Raw genomic sequence first — 14,735 nt, 5'->3', positions numbered from 1 at the left:
TGTTTTTTCTTGCATGTCTGCGTACTCTCTTTAATTGAACACCGGTAGATGATTGCTAGATTGGTAGGCTTTAATGGATAAACAGAAATTTCTTTATTGTAATTATTGTGTTGATGATGACACTTCTCTGATTTTGGGGTGGTTATAATGATTCAGGTTGATTAAGCAATCACAATTTACTGGCTATTGCAGCTGGTATCAAGCAGAAACATAGTGTTGATGATATTGTGCAAAAGGTAATAGATTTTTCTACACAGTGTTTAAAATGCTATCAAGAGACATGCTTGACCTAAATTTACCAATTTCAGTTTCTTCCAGAAAACTTTACGATTATACTATTCCATTATGATGGGAATGTTAAAGGGTGGTGGGATCTTGAGTGGAGTAACCAGGCCATACACATAGTTGCCCAAAACCAAACAAAGTGGTATGTTAGCAGTTGCAACATGATTCTGTGAAATTCTCTGGCATTAAGCAACTATTCTTTTTATTCTTTATATATATATATATATATATTAGTTTTATCTGAAGTTTAGCAGCAGTCTGAATATTTCAAGTGTGAATCATCTTGCTGAAATGTGGTAATGTATCTAAAAATAATGCAATTTGTCTCCTCTTACAGTTGGAGTTATCAAAGAGCAGGTCCTACTTTTGCTGTTCTTGGATTTTCTCATTTCTCTTCTTTTTGGGTCTTTGTAGGTGGTTTGCAAAACGATTTCTACATCCAGATGTTGTGTCCATTTATGATTACATATTCCTTTGGGATGAAGATTTGGGGGTTGAGGATTTTAAAGGTATTATTCTGGTGTTATATACCCTTAATTACAATAGTCAGTTTAGAGAGTTATTTGAATACATGCTGGAATATCCAAAGAAAATATTATGATCTTGATGACTCAAATCTTGCAAATGCACTAAGATTAATATATATATATATATATATATATATATATATATATATATATATATATATAGTAGGAGGGCAATTGAATACTTGTACTTAAACATCTTTGTTATATGTTTGACTAGTAAACTTATGTGGCACACTGAAAAGAGAATTTGTCAAAATATCTGCTCTCTGCTTTTTCAATATCTAGTGTCACAGTTGGAGATGGTGCTGTTGGAAAGACTTGCCTTCTCATCTCTTACACTAGCAACACTTTTCCTACTGTATAAAGTTTCTCACCTTCAACTCCCATATAAATCCCAGTCCTGTCATTTCTGTTAATGGCACTGTGTTTCTTTCCTTCATGTCTTTTCCCTTATTGTTGTTTTCTTCATTGTTTTAATTCCTGAAGGATCTTTGTTCTTTCTGTTTTCATTCACTTTTTCTTTTTCTTGACAGGATTATGTTCCAACTGTATTTGACAACTTCAGTGCTAATGTTTTGGTTGATGGGCAGACTGTGAATCTGGGTCTCTGGGATACTGCTGGTACTATTTCTTTCTACCTCTCTTAGAATTTTGATGCTTAAGGAGGTTAAGTACTTTTTCATAGCCAACCGTAGAAGTTGATAATCCCAAGTTTAGATATTAGTCAAAGAATAATTAAAACTGTAATTGATTAATGCTATTCTATAAATTTTCCAACTCCCTTCATAATGATTGACAGGACCCGCCCCGAATTTCATCCTGAAATCCGAGGTGGCCCTGCGGGGCCCACCTTAGAGATAACCCTACCGAGAACTGGTCGAGTCACCCCTAAAGTGGACTTCCCAAAACAGTAAGCTACGATAGATCAGAGCCAAACAAAGAAGTGCGGAAGCTATTCATCAACTATGCCTCGAACCATGTATGCCCGACCTCAACTAATAGCGCCTGCAAACTGGGCATTAGAAACCGAAGGGCCCAGGGGAAAGTAGACGAAAAACGTTAGCGTGAGTGGACAAAAATAAACAATTTAAAAAAGGATTTCATACTTTCCCACATTTATTTCATTAAAAACCTCGATGCATGCACAAATGGTAAAACACATTTAGCTTTAAATGCAACGATTTCAAAACGATAAACCGACTAGCCTCGCTAGTCAAAACATTCGAAAATAATGTATCGTAAAACCGAAATCTCGTTTCTCAAGAAGATAAGACCAGCCCCGCTGGCTACAGTGAAAATCGGACTAGCCCCGCTAGTCAAGCAACGATAAAATATGGGGAAGAAGTTTCACCATACGAAAGAAGGGAGCCTCCCAGGCTCGGGTCGGAGTGTCCCACACTCTGGAGCATCCCATGCTCTGCTCTTACTCACCCACAAACACATAGTAAGCAGGGAGGAGTACTAATAGGCTAGCTAGCAATAAATATGACGACCCAGGTATGGCGGGTAAAAACCAATAAAATCCAATAAATCCTTAAGGCTTCCCCATGTCCCACGAATAAAGAAAAACGCGGGTACGATTCCCAACCGTACCCGGAAATTCTCGTAAAACGTCGTATAAATCGACAGCGTGTCCCACACGCTAAGAAAATAATTAGATCAATTATAAATCGCAGTTCCGAAACCAAACTGAATCCAGAATCATCAATGAGGCATTCCCAATGCCAAAACCGTAAATCGATAAATAAACAAAAAATATAATTCCATCGAAATCTCATTTCGAAAAATATTCCAGAAATCTCAATATCGACGAATAAAATATATTAATAAATTCCGGAAATCACCTCGGAAAATAATTCGTCGAAAATCACTTAAATCACAAGTTCAAATCCGAGCGAATAAAACTCACGTTCCAAAAATCATGATGGAAAATCCAAGCAATATTCCAAAACCGAAATCATATCCGAAACTAAAATAATATGATAATTAATAAAACATTAATTCGAAAAAGAAATGCATGCATCAATATTCAAAAACAAACGTCCACTCACAGTACTAGTTGGCGACCACGCAAACGAGTCCCTTCATCTAGCCGTAGCTCGCAACATTGCCCTGTACACAATTATATTTCCGTAAACGGCAATCGGATAAAATAAATACGAACCTAAACGAAACCCGAAAATCTCTATCTCCAATACTTCTCAAATTCCACCCAAATCTCTTCCACAACACCAATTCCTCAATCTACATATTCCACAATGAAAACGAGGGAAATCCAACGGCCGGATTTCCCACAATTTCCATCACAAAACTTCAAACTTCGGAAATTCACAAACAATTCCAAACTCCTCCAAAATTCACCAAACTTCACATACAAGCTCTATGATAATTATAGAATTTAACTAGCCAGAAAATGAAATTAAAAAGCTACCCTAGCCGCCGCTACCGCCGCCCACAGTGGCGGCGCCGCCGCCGCCACCACCAGCTCCGATGGCCACCAAACTTTGGCAGCAGCACCTACTCAACGGACCCAACGTTTTATTCAACTACCACTAAGCCAGAAAACGTCTAGAACTAGTTCAACAATTAAGGTAAACATTGAACCCAAAACCGTGAATAGTGCAAGAATTTCAAACCTTCAATTCTTCCTCCATGCTTCAAATCGCTGCAAAATATTTGGGGAGTATCATCTACATCGCAAGCCGCTTCCAAATGATTATGGTTCGTCGCCGGAGGTGGCCGGAATCGGGAGAAACCGGCGTTGACCAATTTGCTACAGTGAAACTTCAAGGACCCGATGCTTCGTTTTTCGGCCAAGCCGCCGTGAGTTACCGCCGTGGGGAGGTTGGGTAGGAGTAGAGGAGTCCAACGGTGCCACTCGTTCGTCCCCAGGTGGCCGGAATCGTGAGGTGGCCGGAGTTGCAGAGAAAAGGGAGAGAGACGCGGGGAGGAGGAGAGAAAGAGAGAAATGAAAAGTTACCGGCTGCCACAGTAAAAATTCAAATTTATACTATCTACCATGAACAGTAAATTTACCCTTTTCGCTTATAACTTTCGCATACGAACTCCGATTTTTACGTACCACATATGCACGCGCTCGGTTTAACGTCCCCTACAACTTTCATGAAGAACATTTTCTCAAATTTTGACCCGAACAAAAAGTCGATTTTTAGGGCCACTAAAAGTACTAAACCGAAAGTAAAAGTGAAAGTAAAGGTCGTTTACCGTCCAAATGACTAGTAAACGGGTGAATTTGGGTTCGGGACGTAACAATGATATTTTGATGTTTCAAACATGTCAAAGCTTGAGTAATGTGAGAAAAAATGGGAGTGAACACCACACTTGCAGGAGATCCCGAAATAGGTCCCAACTAGGAAAAACATAATGAAATTTTTATCATATATTGGAAAAAACAAATGCATTTCGATGGTAGCTCATCCATGTATAACAACCATCAAAGACAACGTCAATGAACTTTCTCTTTTGCTTTGGAGGAAAAAAAAAAATCACCTAATGTAACATCCCGTATCTTAATTCACCGGTTACTAGTCATTTGGACAGTAAACGACAATTCGATTTACTTTTACTCTTTTTCGGTAACTTTAGTGGCCCTAAAAGTTGACTTTTTGTTCGGGTCAAAATTTGAGAAAATGTTCTTTATGAAAGTTGTAGAGGACGTTAAACCGAGCACGTGCATATGTGGTACGTAAAAATCGGAGCTCATATGCGAAAGTTATAAGCGAAATTGTGAAAGTTACTGTTCACGGTAAGTTTCTATAAATATAGGAAGTTACTGTGGTAAGTTTCCAAATTTGGGAAACTTACCCGGCTCTTTCTCTCTCCTCTCCCCCGACCTCTCTCTTTTCCGGTTCGGCCATTTTCGTCCTCCCTTCGATTCTTCACTTTCCGGCCACCAGCCGGCGTGCAACCGGTCACCAGAGGAGCGCCTCCTCCCTCCCAACACGCTAGTAACCTTGGTTTTCGAAGATTTGGCCGGAAAAGCTCGGAATTGACCTAAGAAGATCACTGTAGCAGTTGGGGTTTTTCGGCGATTTCCGGCGATTCCGACCACCTCCGGCCACCAAATCGCCGTCGAAGGTTTGGTTTTCATCACTGATCATTTCCCCTATGGCCTTGTATCATGATTTATTGTGTAGAAGTCGAATTGACGAAATGAAATTTTAGGGTTCTTGGAAATTTCTGGGTTTGTGTTCATCAAATGATTTCGGCTGTTTTTACTTGTTATTTGGATGTGTTGTAGTTGAGAAAGAGGTTAGGTTTGTTGTTTTGCAGCTACTGCCAAAATTGGGTGGCCATCGGAGGTGGTGGCCGCCGGCGCGTGGGGCCCACGCGCCGCCACTGTTGGTGGCGCGTGGAGGCGTGTAGGGCAGTGTTTTAATTCCAGTTTTTAGCCCATTAAATTCTATAAATGTTGTAGAGCTTGTATGTGAAGTTTGGTGATTTTTGGAGAAACTTGGAATTAATTATGAATTTTTGAAGTTTAGGGTTTCGATTATCGAATTACGAGAATCCGACCGTCGGATATCTCTCGGTTCTGCTTTGGAACCTTTAAATTAACGAATTGGTATTAGTGGTATAATTTGGGCTGAATCCGAGGAGAATGGGAGATGTAAATTATGAGGAATTGAGTTTAGGAATTATATTAAATTGTTGAATAATTATTCACGGAATATAATCGTGTACAGGATGTCGTACCGAGCCCTGGCTCGATGAAGGAACTCGTATACGTGATCGTCGGAATAGTACTGTGAGTGGACTTTTGTTTTAAATAATGATGCATGCGTTTATTTCCTTGAATTAATGCTTTATTTAATTAACATATTACTTTTCGAGCATATGAATTGATTTTGGAATTTGATTTTGGTCTATCTCATGGATTTGCTTTCAATAATGATTTTCTGAGATGGATTATGATTTACCTCGGTTGTGAATTTCGGTTATTAATTTGTTATGCTCGGATTCGAATTTATAATTGATGTTGAATTTCGACGAATTATTTTTCCGAGGTGATTTCCGGAATTAATTATATTTCTATTCGTTGTTTTGAGATTTCTGGAATATTTTTCAAAATGAGATTTCGATGGAATTATATTTCTTGTTATTTATTGACTTTCGATTTTGGCATTGGGAATGCCTTGATGATGATTTTAGAATTTGTTTTGTTTCGGTTTACGGGGATTACGATTTATTATTATTTCTCGCTTTTGCTATTGATTTGAGATACTTTGGCGTGTGGGACACGTCGTTGGAAATTCTTTTACGAGAGATGGGGGAAGCCTTATGTATTTTGGATTTACTGGATTTTCGGTTATGTTACCCTGTGCCATACTGAGGGGTGATTTTATCATGCTAGCATTGATTTTCCGCCTTTGTGGCGCGGTGATGGGATCACCGTAGCCCTTCCGCCTTTGTGGCGCAGGTTACTGTCTCTGTGACAGTAATTCTGTAGCCCAGTATCCTATCGCTACACTTAGTGGCGTAAGGGTATATTACGGGAGTTATGGGAGTTCTTTAGCCTGGGAGGCTATCACCCAACCAAGCCTGCGTGGCTTATTCGTATGGCTATCATCTTCCCCTACTTATACTATTTTTGACTAGAGGGGACTAGTCTGAGTTTTCTTAACCAGCGGGGCTGGACTTATATTTTCGAGTATTGAAATTTCAATCTTTTACTTTGTTGTTTTGACTAGCGGGGCTAGTCGGTTTTCTGGAGTTCAACGTTTTTCGGATTATTTTCTTAAGTGTTCTATAAATGTTGCATGCATCCGGATTTTATATATCGAAAAATGTGGGAAAGTATGAAGTTTTATTTTGTTTTATTCATATTAAATTATTTATTTTTGTCCACTCACGCTAACGTTTTTATATACTTTTCCCCTGGGCCCTTCGGTTTCAAATGCCCAGTTTGCAGGCGAAATTAGTTGAGGTCGGGCGTACATGGAGTCAAGGCATAGCCAACAGCATTGCTTCCGCGTACTCATTCTATTTCTGTTTTCTTTGTTACTTAGGGGATTAGTATTGCTCTGATAATCTATGAGATTAATATTGTCTTTGGGTTGAGACTGACATCCGATGAAATTGGAGTTGTGATTTGGGGAGCAGATGGCTCCAGGAGAATAAGGGTGGATGATTTAGAAGTGTAAATGTTTTCCTACAGGTTTTGGGTAGCCTACTTTTAGGGGAAGTTCCGCCAAATTTTTGGTAGAATTTCTTCTAAAGTGGGCCCCGCAGGGCCACTTCGGATTTCGGGGTGAAATCCGGGGCGGGTCTTGTCACCTAATGCATATATAGTACCTTTCTGAGCTGATTAACACTAGCATATATGGATACAATGCATACATGATCATATTGTTTGAAGTAGTTATAAAGCACTTCTCTAATCAATGAGTGCTTGATACTGTTAATTAGTATTACTTAAAGAATATAATGTAACCTATATTATGCAGGTGAAGAAGATTATAAAAGGTTGAGGCCTCTTAGTTACAGAGGAGCTGATATTTTTCTTCTTGCCTTTTCTCTCATAAGTAGGCCTAGCTATGAGAACATATCAAAGAAAGTAAGCTCCTTTTCTCTACCAAGATTCTACCCTAAACTCAAAATTCACTTTTTCAATTTGTACATGCACCAAATGTATAATACTAATCAGATTCTATGTGTTCTCTCTTCTCTTTTGACCTGTTGCATGTTATGTTGGAGAAGTGGCTTTCTTTTGATCATTTGTGAGTACTGTAGTTCTATTTCTAATGGAAAATAGTCCATTGTGTGATTTGTGATTTTGGGTTTTGGTTAGTATTGATTAAAGAGTTGGTTCAGACTTGAAATTCACCGTGGTTGCTGAGAATGATTGGTGTTTGAGTTAATCAGTTGAATATTTTGCTGTAATTTGGTTATAATCAGTTACATAATTGGTTTTTGTTAATCAGTGCTTACTATATGCAATGCTCTCACGATGCTGTATGTGCCAAGCTAAACTTTTTAATCAAATTATCTTCAACTTGTTAATCTTTACCTTCTAAATAGACACAAGGAGCAATTACTGACATTATTGTTTGCTGCATAGCCTGCACTCCTCAACTTTAGAAGATTATTGCTATGTTTCTTCCTTCACACTAAAATTACAACTTCTGTTTTAGCTTCTCAAGGACGAGATTCTGGATTTGCATTGGTTGTTACTTTGGGGTCATCAATTGACTAGAGGCCTTCAAAATCATCCTAAAATTGTTTTTACCTATGGCAATATACACTGCTGTTTAGTGCTGTTTGAAATTTAATTTCTATTTTAGAATGGCGCTCTTTGTTTTACAAGGGAGATTTCAAATACCATTGTTTTCAGCTAGCATGCTTTTTGTTCAGTTGTGCATTATATGGTGTGATCTTGTTCTAAAAGGTTAACAGAAGATTACGCTGTGGCATATATGGGATAATTGCTCTGATCTTCAAAAGTCTCTGTAGCAGAAATATTGATTTACTTTTTACTCTGCAGGACAGATGTGGTATCATTAATCATTGCCGCATGGTCGATTTAACCATGGTTTCAGTTGCTGTAAATTTTGTTGCTTTTTGGAGGCTATTGATTACTTCCCAATCTTTAGATATTTAAGAATTAAACTTTGATTTGATATAAGGAGTGCCCTCTACACTTGAAAGAAGCAATATCCAGTGTGTGTTTTGCTGCACCAAGATGTGCTGATCTGCCAGAGTTGCTTCAAGTTCAAATCTGCCTTCACCAAACATGATCAATAGTATGAGATATCAGTGTTTTTTGGGTTCCATTTGTTGATCATGCCAACTGCTATGGGTTATTGAACTGATGTTTACTAAGTTTAGCTCCATTATGAATGTATGTATAGCTGCAGTAACAGATTAATCAAATATTGGTATTTTTATGAATGGATTCCATATTTGATGAATGCATTGGGTAGTTTCCAGATTTACATAATTGTGGCACAACGAGAATACAAATGTCATCTGAATTAGAAAGCAACAACAAAATGAAATCCAAATATGTTGTTGGACATATCTAAGAACAATAGAAACAAGAAAAAATATGTTGTTACTTGTGCACTCAAACAACAGAAAATTGTCATCTGAAATAAAAAGCAACAACAAAATGAAATCCAAATATGTTGTTGGACATGTCTAAGAACAACAGATACAAGAAAAAATATGTTGTTACTTGTGCACTAAAACAACAGACAAATGTTATTGTAGGCTACTAAAGACGATAGATAAATGTAATCTGAACTGAATGCTAATAACAGTTAACTGTTATTGGAATTTGAATAAAACAACACTAAACTGTTATTATAATTCCATTCAGACAACAGATAGGATTTCATATCTTCTACTTTGGTGCATTCAAACCACATAAATGACCATTTTTCTGTCTTTGGAATAAGCATTAGATCATACAAATTATAAGGAACTGTTATTTGTTTCCAGATCACACGACATTTATCTGTCATTTGAATTCACTAGTACAAACAGTTAGCACATGTCTTGATTTCATCAGACAACAGAAGACCTAACAAATTTCTGTTGTCTGATAAATAAGACGACAGAGGAAATCTGTCGTCTGATGCCCCAAGAGATGGCATCGTACTAGACAACAGAAATTTTTTTCATCAGACGACAGATCTCCTCTGTCGTCTGATTGCTTTTTTGGCATAGTGTTTATAACGAAGACCCATTTATATCCAACAGGTTTTATGTTAGGAGGTGTTGACACTACTGTCCCAGAGATCTTCCTTTTCGCTAGTGAATCCATTTACGCCTGGATCGCATCTTTCCATTTAAGCCAGTTTGCTCTTCGTTGACATTTTTCAACAGAGCGAGCTTCGATATCATTAAAATAAATAATCTCATGTGCAACAGACTACGCTAATACATCATAAGGATTATGGAGTTTCTACCCCATGTCCCAAGTCTACTAGTTTAGTTTACAGAGACCTCTCTATCTCAGGAATTGGCTCTGACGTTGCAGCGTCCCCCAACAATGTCTCTTGGACATAACCATAATCCGAAATATTCTCATGAGACATATTTTAAGTATTAATGATAATGGATCGGGTTTTGCCAAACTTGTTCTCTTCCTAGGGCAAGAATCCATCTATAGGTCTCCCACGCTTCCTAGCGAGACCCACAGCCTGTGTGGCCATAATGGCACCATCTCTGACGGTGCCATGTTCTCTTGTGGGGCCATCAATCCTTGCAGGCACGTTGCAGCATGTATATGTGATCTCGTCACTTAAGTAATGTCAGCGAACGCATCAAGCATAGAACCTGCTACGTTTTGAAGATCTATAATTCTTCGCACCTCAATTTTGAACTGTGCGATATGAGGATCAAGATAAGACAAAGTGGGGATAGACTACGACAATTCTTGTCATTCTTGTTTAACGTTGACATTCTTATCTCCCTTTAACGACGGGAAGACTGTCTTCTCAAAGTGACAATCCACAAATCTAACGGTAAAGAAATCACCTGTCAAAAGTTCTATATATCAAACCATAGTTGGAGATTCATAGCTAACATAGATACCCACTTATCGTTGAGTACCCATTTTGGTGCACTGTGGCAGCATAATTGGCACATAAACCGCGCACACAAATATGTGTAGTGTGAGACATCAGACTCGTACACAGTCACCAACTGTGACGCAGAAGATGATTGGGTGGCAGTAGATCGTAGACGAATAAGTACAGCCAGTGGCGGAGCCAGAAATTTAAATTTACAGACACAAAAAATAATAATAATATAAAAACATACTAAATTTTTAAATATAATTTCTATCTATTACAATAGTAATTATCCTCAACGAGATTTCATATTTTGAAATCGTTGCATGAGTCTCATCATCTATACTATTAAAAAAGTCTTTCTCAATATATGAAATCAAGCAATCATTCATACACTCGTCACTCATTTGACTGCGTAAACGAGTCTTCACAATGTTTATAGTAGAAAATACTCTTCACAAAAAATTTAATTGAGAATCATTACTTGATGATATATATACACACATGTTATTGATATAATAAAATATTTTTTTAATTGTTTTTGTATTGGACTTGAAAATCTGTAAGTAATAAGAAAATAAGAATCATTAACTAATAACTAATTGCATTGTTGATGTTAAAATAATTTGGGAAAGAAAAATATTATATACAAAATTAATGTGATTAATTATGAAGGTTGGGAGCTGGCTGGTCCATCTCCTCAAATAATCCCAAAAAAAAGAACAAAAAAAAAAAAGCATGTGAACGTCCATATGGACTAGTCAAAGTTGAAAAATTAATTTAAAAATATATAACAAAATCATATTCTAATATAATATTAATATACTATATATTATAATTTTTTTCACAAAAATTGAGTGGAACACAGGACTCACTGGACTCCTACCTCCATCTGCCCCTGAGGACAGTTGCGTGCAAAATTGCATAACCCCAAGCAAAATAAGGAGATTGGTGCGCATTACCGATGTCCTAGCAACCATTTGAAGTCTCTTAATGGTGGCTTCTGCGAGACCATTTTGAGAGTGTATGTGGGGAACCGGATACTCAACATCGATGCCGATGAACATGCAATAATCATCGAAATTTTTTTATGTAAACTCTCCCTATTGTCAATACATATTGACTTAATAGGATGAGTCCGTAGTCGAATAATTTGTGCTAGGAGATTAGCATATGCAGCATTATGTGTGGACAATAGTGCGACATGTAATCAGCGTGTCGACGCGTCAACCAATACCATAAAATATCTAAATAGTCCACAAGGTGGTTGAATAGGTCCACAACTATCCCCTTGGATTCTGTGTAAAAATGAGATAAGTTCTTTAGTATCCTTTGCATAGGATGGTCTCGGTCCTAATTTTCCTAAGAAACAGACTTTGCAGAACACGCAATGGCCCTTAGAAACAACCAATGAGGATTTTGGTTGGGTCAGGACGCTATTATTGGCGTTGGAAGCATAATGGGAGGTGATGGCACCATTTTTGGGGTTAAGAATAATAGTGGTGGGCTGCAAGGGGATGGCGGCGGTCCAAGAGCTCTCTTGGATCAACTTTTGATCCTTGCTTCGCATATCTCGAAAGAAATAATGTTCGTGTGAAATCTTTTAAATATGGATCATCATATCACGACCAGCATATCCTAATCTGTTGTGCCAAACCCAATATGTGTCTGAATCTCATAAGTCATTTTGTATGACATTGTTAGATTCGATGGCTCAAATAGTGGTGACATAAAATCCACTAGAAAGACACATAAGTTTCTCTAAGGGCGCTTATGTCCGCAATCATTAGAGGTTATGTAAAGGAATTCATTCCCATTTTCACTATGCGTTTCATCATGATATTTGTTGGCTCGAATATATCTAAAGCTCAAGAGGGTTCTTCCAGCTCTAGGAGCATAGAGAGTATGTGTGACAGTAATCAAGCTGTCGTTGGGCAAGAGAATTGGGACATTCCATGACCTTAAACCAAGTTGATACTCCTACCAATGTGTAGGCAACATCTCTAAACATAATTGCCAATGGCGAAATATAGTGTGCATAATTGCACTATCCGCGCGAGACATTTTAGTTCTCTGGAGTCCATTCCCATAAATAAATGCTCGAATTAAAGTAGAATCGAGAGAGATAGAATAAAAAATTAAATTTTATTCAACAATAAGGTCAACAAACTATATCAAAGTTTCTTAAACAAGACCTAATCCAAAAAAATAACTATCTATGCAAACAAAGGTAGTCACTCAACTTCTTCCGGTAATTCCAAATTAAACATGACCAGGTAAGAAAGAAGAGATGTTGGTGGAGCGAGGCTCGCTTAAGTACCATATCTCACCTCTAGCCTAGACATCGTATCCACTCTTGGATGAGCCTATTTGAAGAAGAGTTCATACCAATGGCAACTTAAAAAAAAAAAAAAACTATGGCAAATGTCATTACAATAGTTCTTCGAAAATAAATAGACTTTAATCAAAATCCTGGGCATCCATATCCATGTCTTCATTGCCGGATTTGAAGTCGCCAACCTTCAGCTCGACATCTTCATCTTATATTCCATGAGATGAGCTTCCCTTACAATTCTATATGCCTTGTAGGCAGCAGCTACATTCTCAGGTGCTTTGCAAATTTTGGCCCAATGATCAGATGCTCCACATCGGAAACAAACTTCATTATGAGTTGGAGGATTCTCCCTTGGTTGAGGCGCATTCGCGCGAGAACCACGACCCCTAAGGCTGGCGGCGACTCCACCATGGCCATCCGCTCCTCTCTGTCCGCGGCAGCGGCGATTGTTGCGCTGGTCATTCCGGCGATTTCCTTCCAGAGCAGAGTGATCATATGGACCAGCACGTCCGAAGTGATTACCCTTATGTTCAGGGTTTCGCTCGCGACGGCCTCCCTTATAGGCGTCATTATAATTCGACTCTGAGATAGCCTTAGTGCCAACGGATTGGAAATTATAATTCTTCACAACGATGTTGTCATGTTTTTCAACAACACACATAGTTGTGACCTTGTGATCCTTCTCGCATTTACTTCAATTTGATAGATCTTAGAAACCATCAGTGTAGAGACAGGGAAGGTAGAGAGGGTCTTCTCAATCAATTGAGCTTCTGTGATAGTCTTTCCACATCACTTGTTCTGATGCGGAGAGCTTCCGAATTGAACTCCATAACAGTCTTGTAATCAGAGAAACGGAAATTGTGCCATTGCACTTCCAAATCCAGAAGGAGGGAGTCATAAACATTCCCAAAACGTTCTTGAAGCGCAACCCATAGGTTTCTGGCACTATACTCATTCATATAGTCAAGTTGAAGTGATTTGTCCATATGGCACGTAATCAGAATGAGTGCCTTGGCGTTGTTTGTTACAGCCATAGGTGGGACATTTTGCGCCATCACATCAAGATTAGGCGCTTGGATCGATGCTAAGATCCCTTGGGCGGTCAGATGATTCTGGACATCACGAACTCATTTGTGATATCCAACACCGGTTGAGTTCAATGGAGCAAATTCGAGCTTGTTCAAGTTTGACATTCTGCGAAGGGAAACAAGAACAGGTTAGTTTCAGAGCTCAAAAAAGCTTCCTCGAAAAACAAAATAAATTTCTAAGCGTAATTCGCTGCCAAGAAATTGATTTCCAAGAATTTATTGGATTAAACCAAAACAATGATGTTTATAAATGGTCAGGAACAAATTTCTTTCTTGCTGGCGAGGCAAACAAGCTGTTGGCGAGGCCGAGGATACGCAGGCGTCGTGCAGGGGCTGCTGGGCTGTGTCCGGCAGAAGCTGCTAGCGTTGGGCTGCTTGAGCGAGGTGTTGGGCGCTGGTGTGCAGGGCTGGAGGAGTGCAGTACGCGAGCAGCGTGGTCAACAGTGAGGCAGCGAGGGGAAGCGTGCAGATGCGACGCAGGCGGGCTGTCGTGCGAGCAGGACTAGCGCAAGGGTGCTGGGTATGCTGGGACCGCGGCTAGCTGCTGGGCGTCGTAGTCTGCTTGCTGTGCTATGCGTGCAGGTGCTAGGCGAGCTGGGCAGGGGTTGTGCGAGACTAGGCAGCAAGGAGGTAGCAGGGCGAGGCTGGACGTGGTGCGGCCGTGCGGGGTTGCTAATAACGTATTTAAGAGAACATGATTCGGGAAGAAATCGTTTTGTATTTCATTCATGATAAAGACCTCTAAAATAGAGGTTTACACATGTTTGGTTGGAATACAGAATCCTACTAGAATTAATCTTAGAATATTAGAGCCCTATTACAATTAGGCTACACAACCTCGTTTGGTAAAGGCACATTAAAACTCAATCTTCTGCAACATCTCGAGCTTTAGTCGCACAACAAAAGAAAAAAAAAAACAAAAAAAACTAGATACTTCATAAAAGCTAGACGGAACCATTCA

At 38.9% G+C, this 14,735-nt stretch overlaps 1 protein-coding gene and 1 long non-coding RNA gene across 2 annotated transcripts; one reads left to right on the top strand and one right to left on the bottom strand.

Moving 5' to 3' along the window:
- The first annotated feature begins 577 nt into the window (after positions 1 to 577).
- Positions 578 to 8,440, top strand: LOC133735227 (uncharacterized). The gene is made up of 4 exons (XM_062162636.1): positions 578 to 794; positions 1,346 to 1,433; positions 7,280 to 7,389; positions 8,317 to 8,440. The coding sequence occupies exons 1-4, from the start codon at positions 585 to 587 to the stop codon at positions 8,431 to 8,433; spliced, it is 525 nt and encodes a 174-aa protein (XP_062018620.1). The 5' UTR covers positions 578 to 584; the 3' UTR covers positions 8,434 to 8,440.
- LOC133735601 (uncharacterized) lies at positions 1,728 to 3,770 on the bottom strand. The gene is made up of 3 exons (XR_009859163.1): positions 3,449 to 3,770; positions 2,864 to 2,924; positions 1,728 to 1,824 (listed from the first exon to the last, which is right to left on the bottom strand). It is a non-coding gene; the product is annotated as an uncharacterized LOC133735601 (long non-coding RNA).
- Positions 8,441 to 14,735: the final 6,295 nt, after the last annotated feature.

This window comes from Rosa rugosa, chromosome 3 (assembly GCF_958449725.1).
Source record: "Rosa rugosa chromosome 3, drRosRugo1.1, whole genome shotgun sequence".
NCBI lineage: Eukaryota > Viridiplantae > Streptophyta > Magnoliopsida > Rosales > Rosaceae > Rosa > Rosa rugosa.
Note: the sequence above shows the minus strand (reverse complement) of the source record. Positions and strands in the feature narration are given on the sequence as shown.

Coding starts and splice junctions, on each gene's coding strand:
- LOC133735227 (XM_062162636.1), top strand. CDS start 585: ATGTATCTAAAAATAATGCAATTTGTCTCCTCTTACAGTTGGAGTTAT. Junction 795..1,345: donor GGGGGTTGAGGATTTTAAAG/GTATTATTCTGG, acceptor TTTTCTTGACAG/GATTATGTTCCAACTGTATT. Junction 7,390..8,316: donor ATGAGAACATATCAAAGAAA/GTAAGCTCCTTT, acceptor TTTACTCTGCAG/GACAGATGTGGTATCATTAA.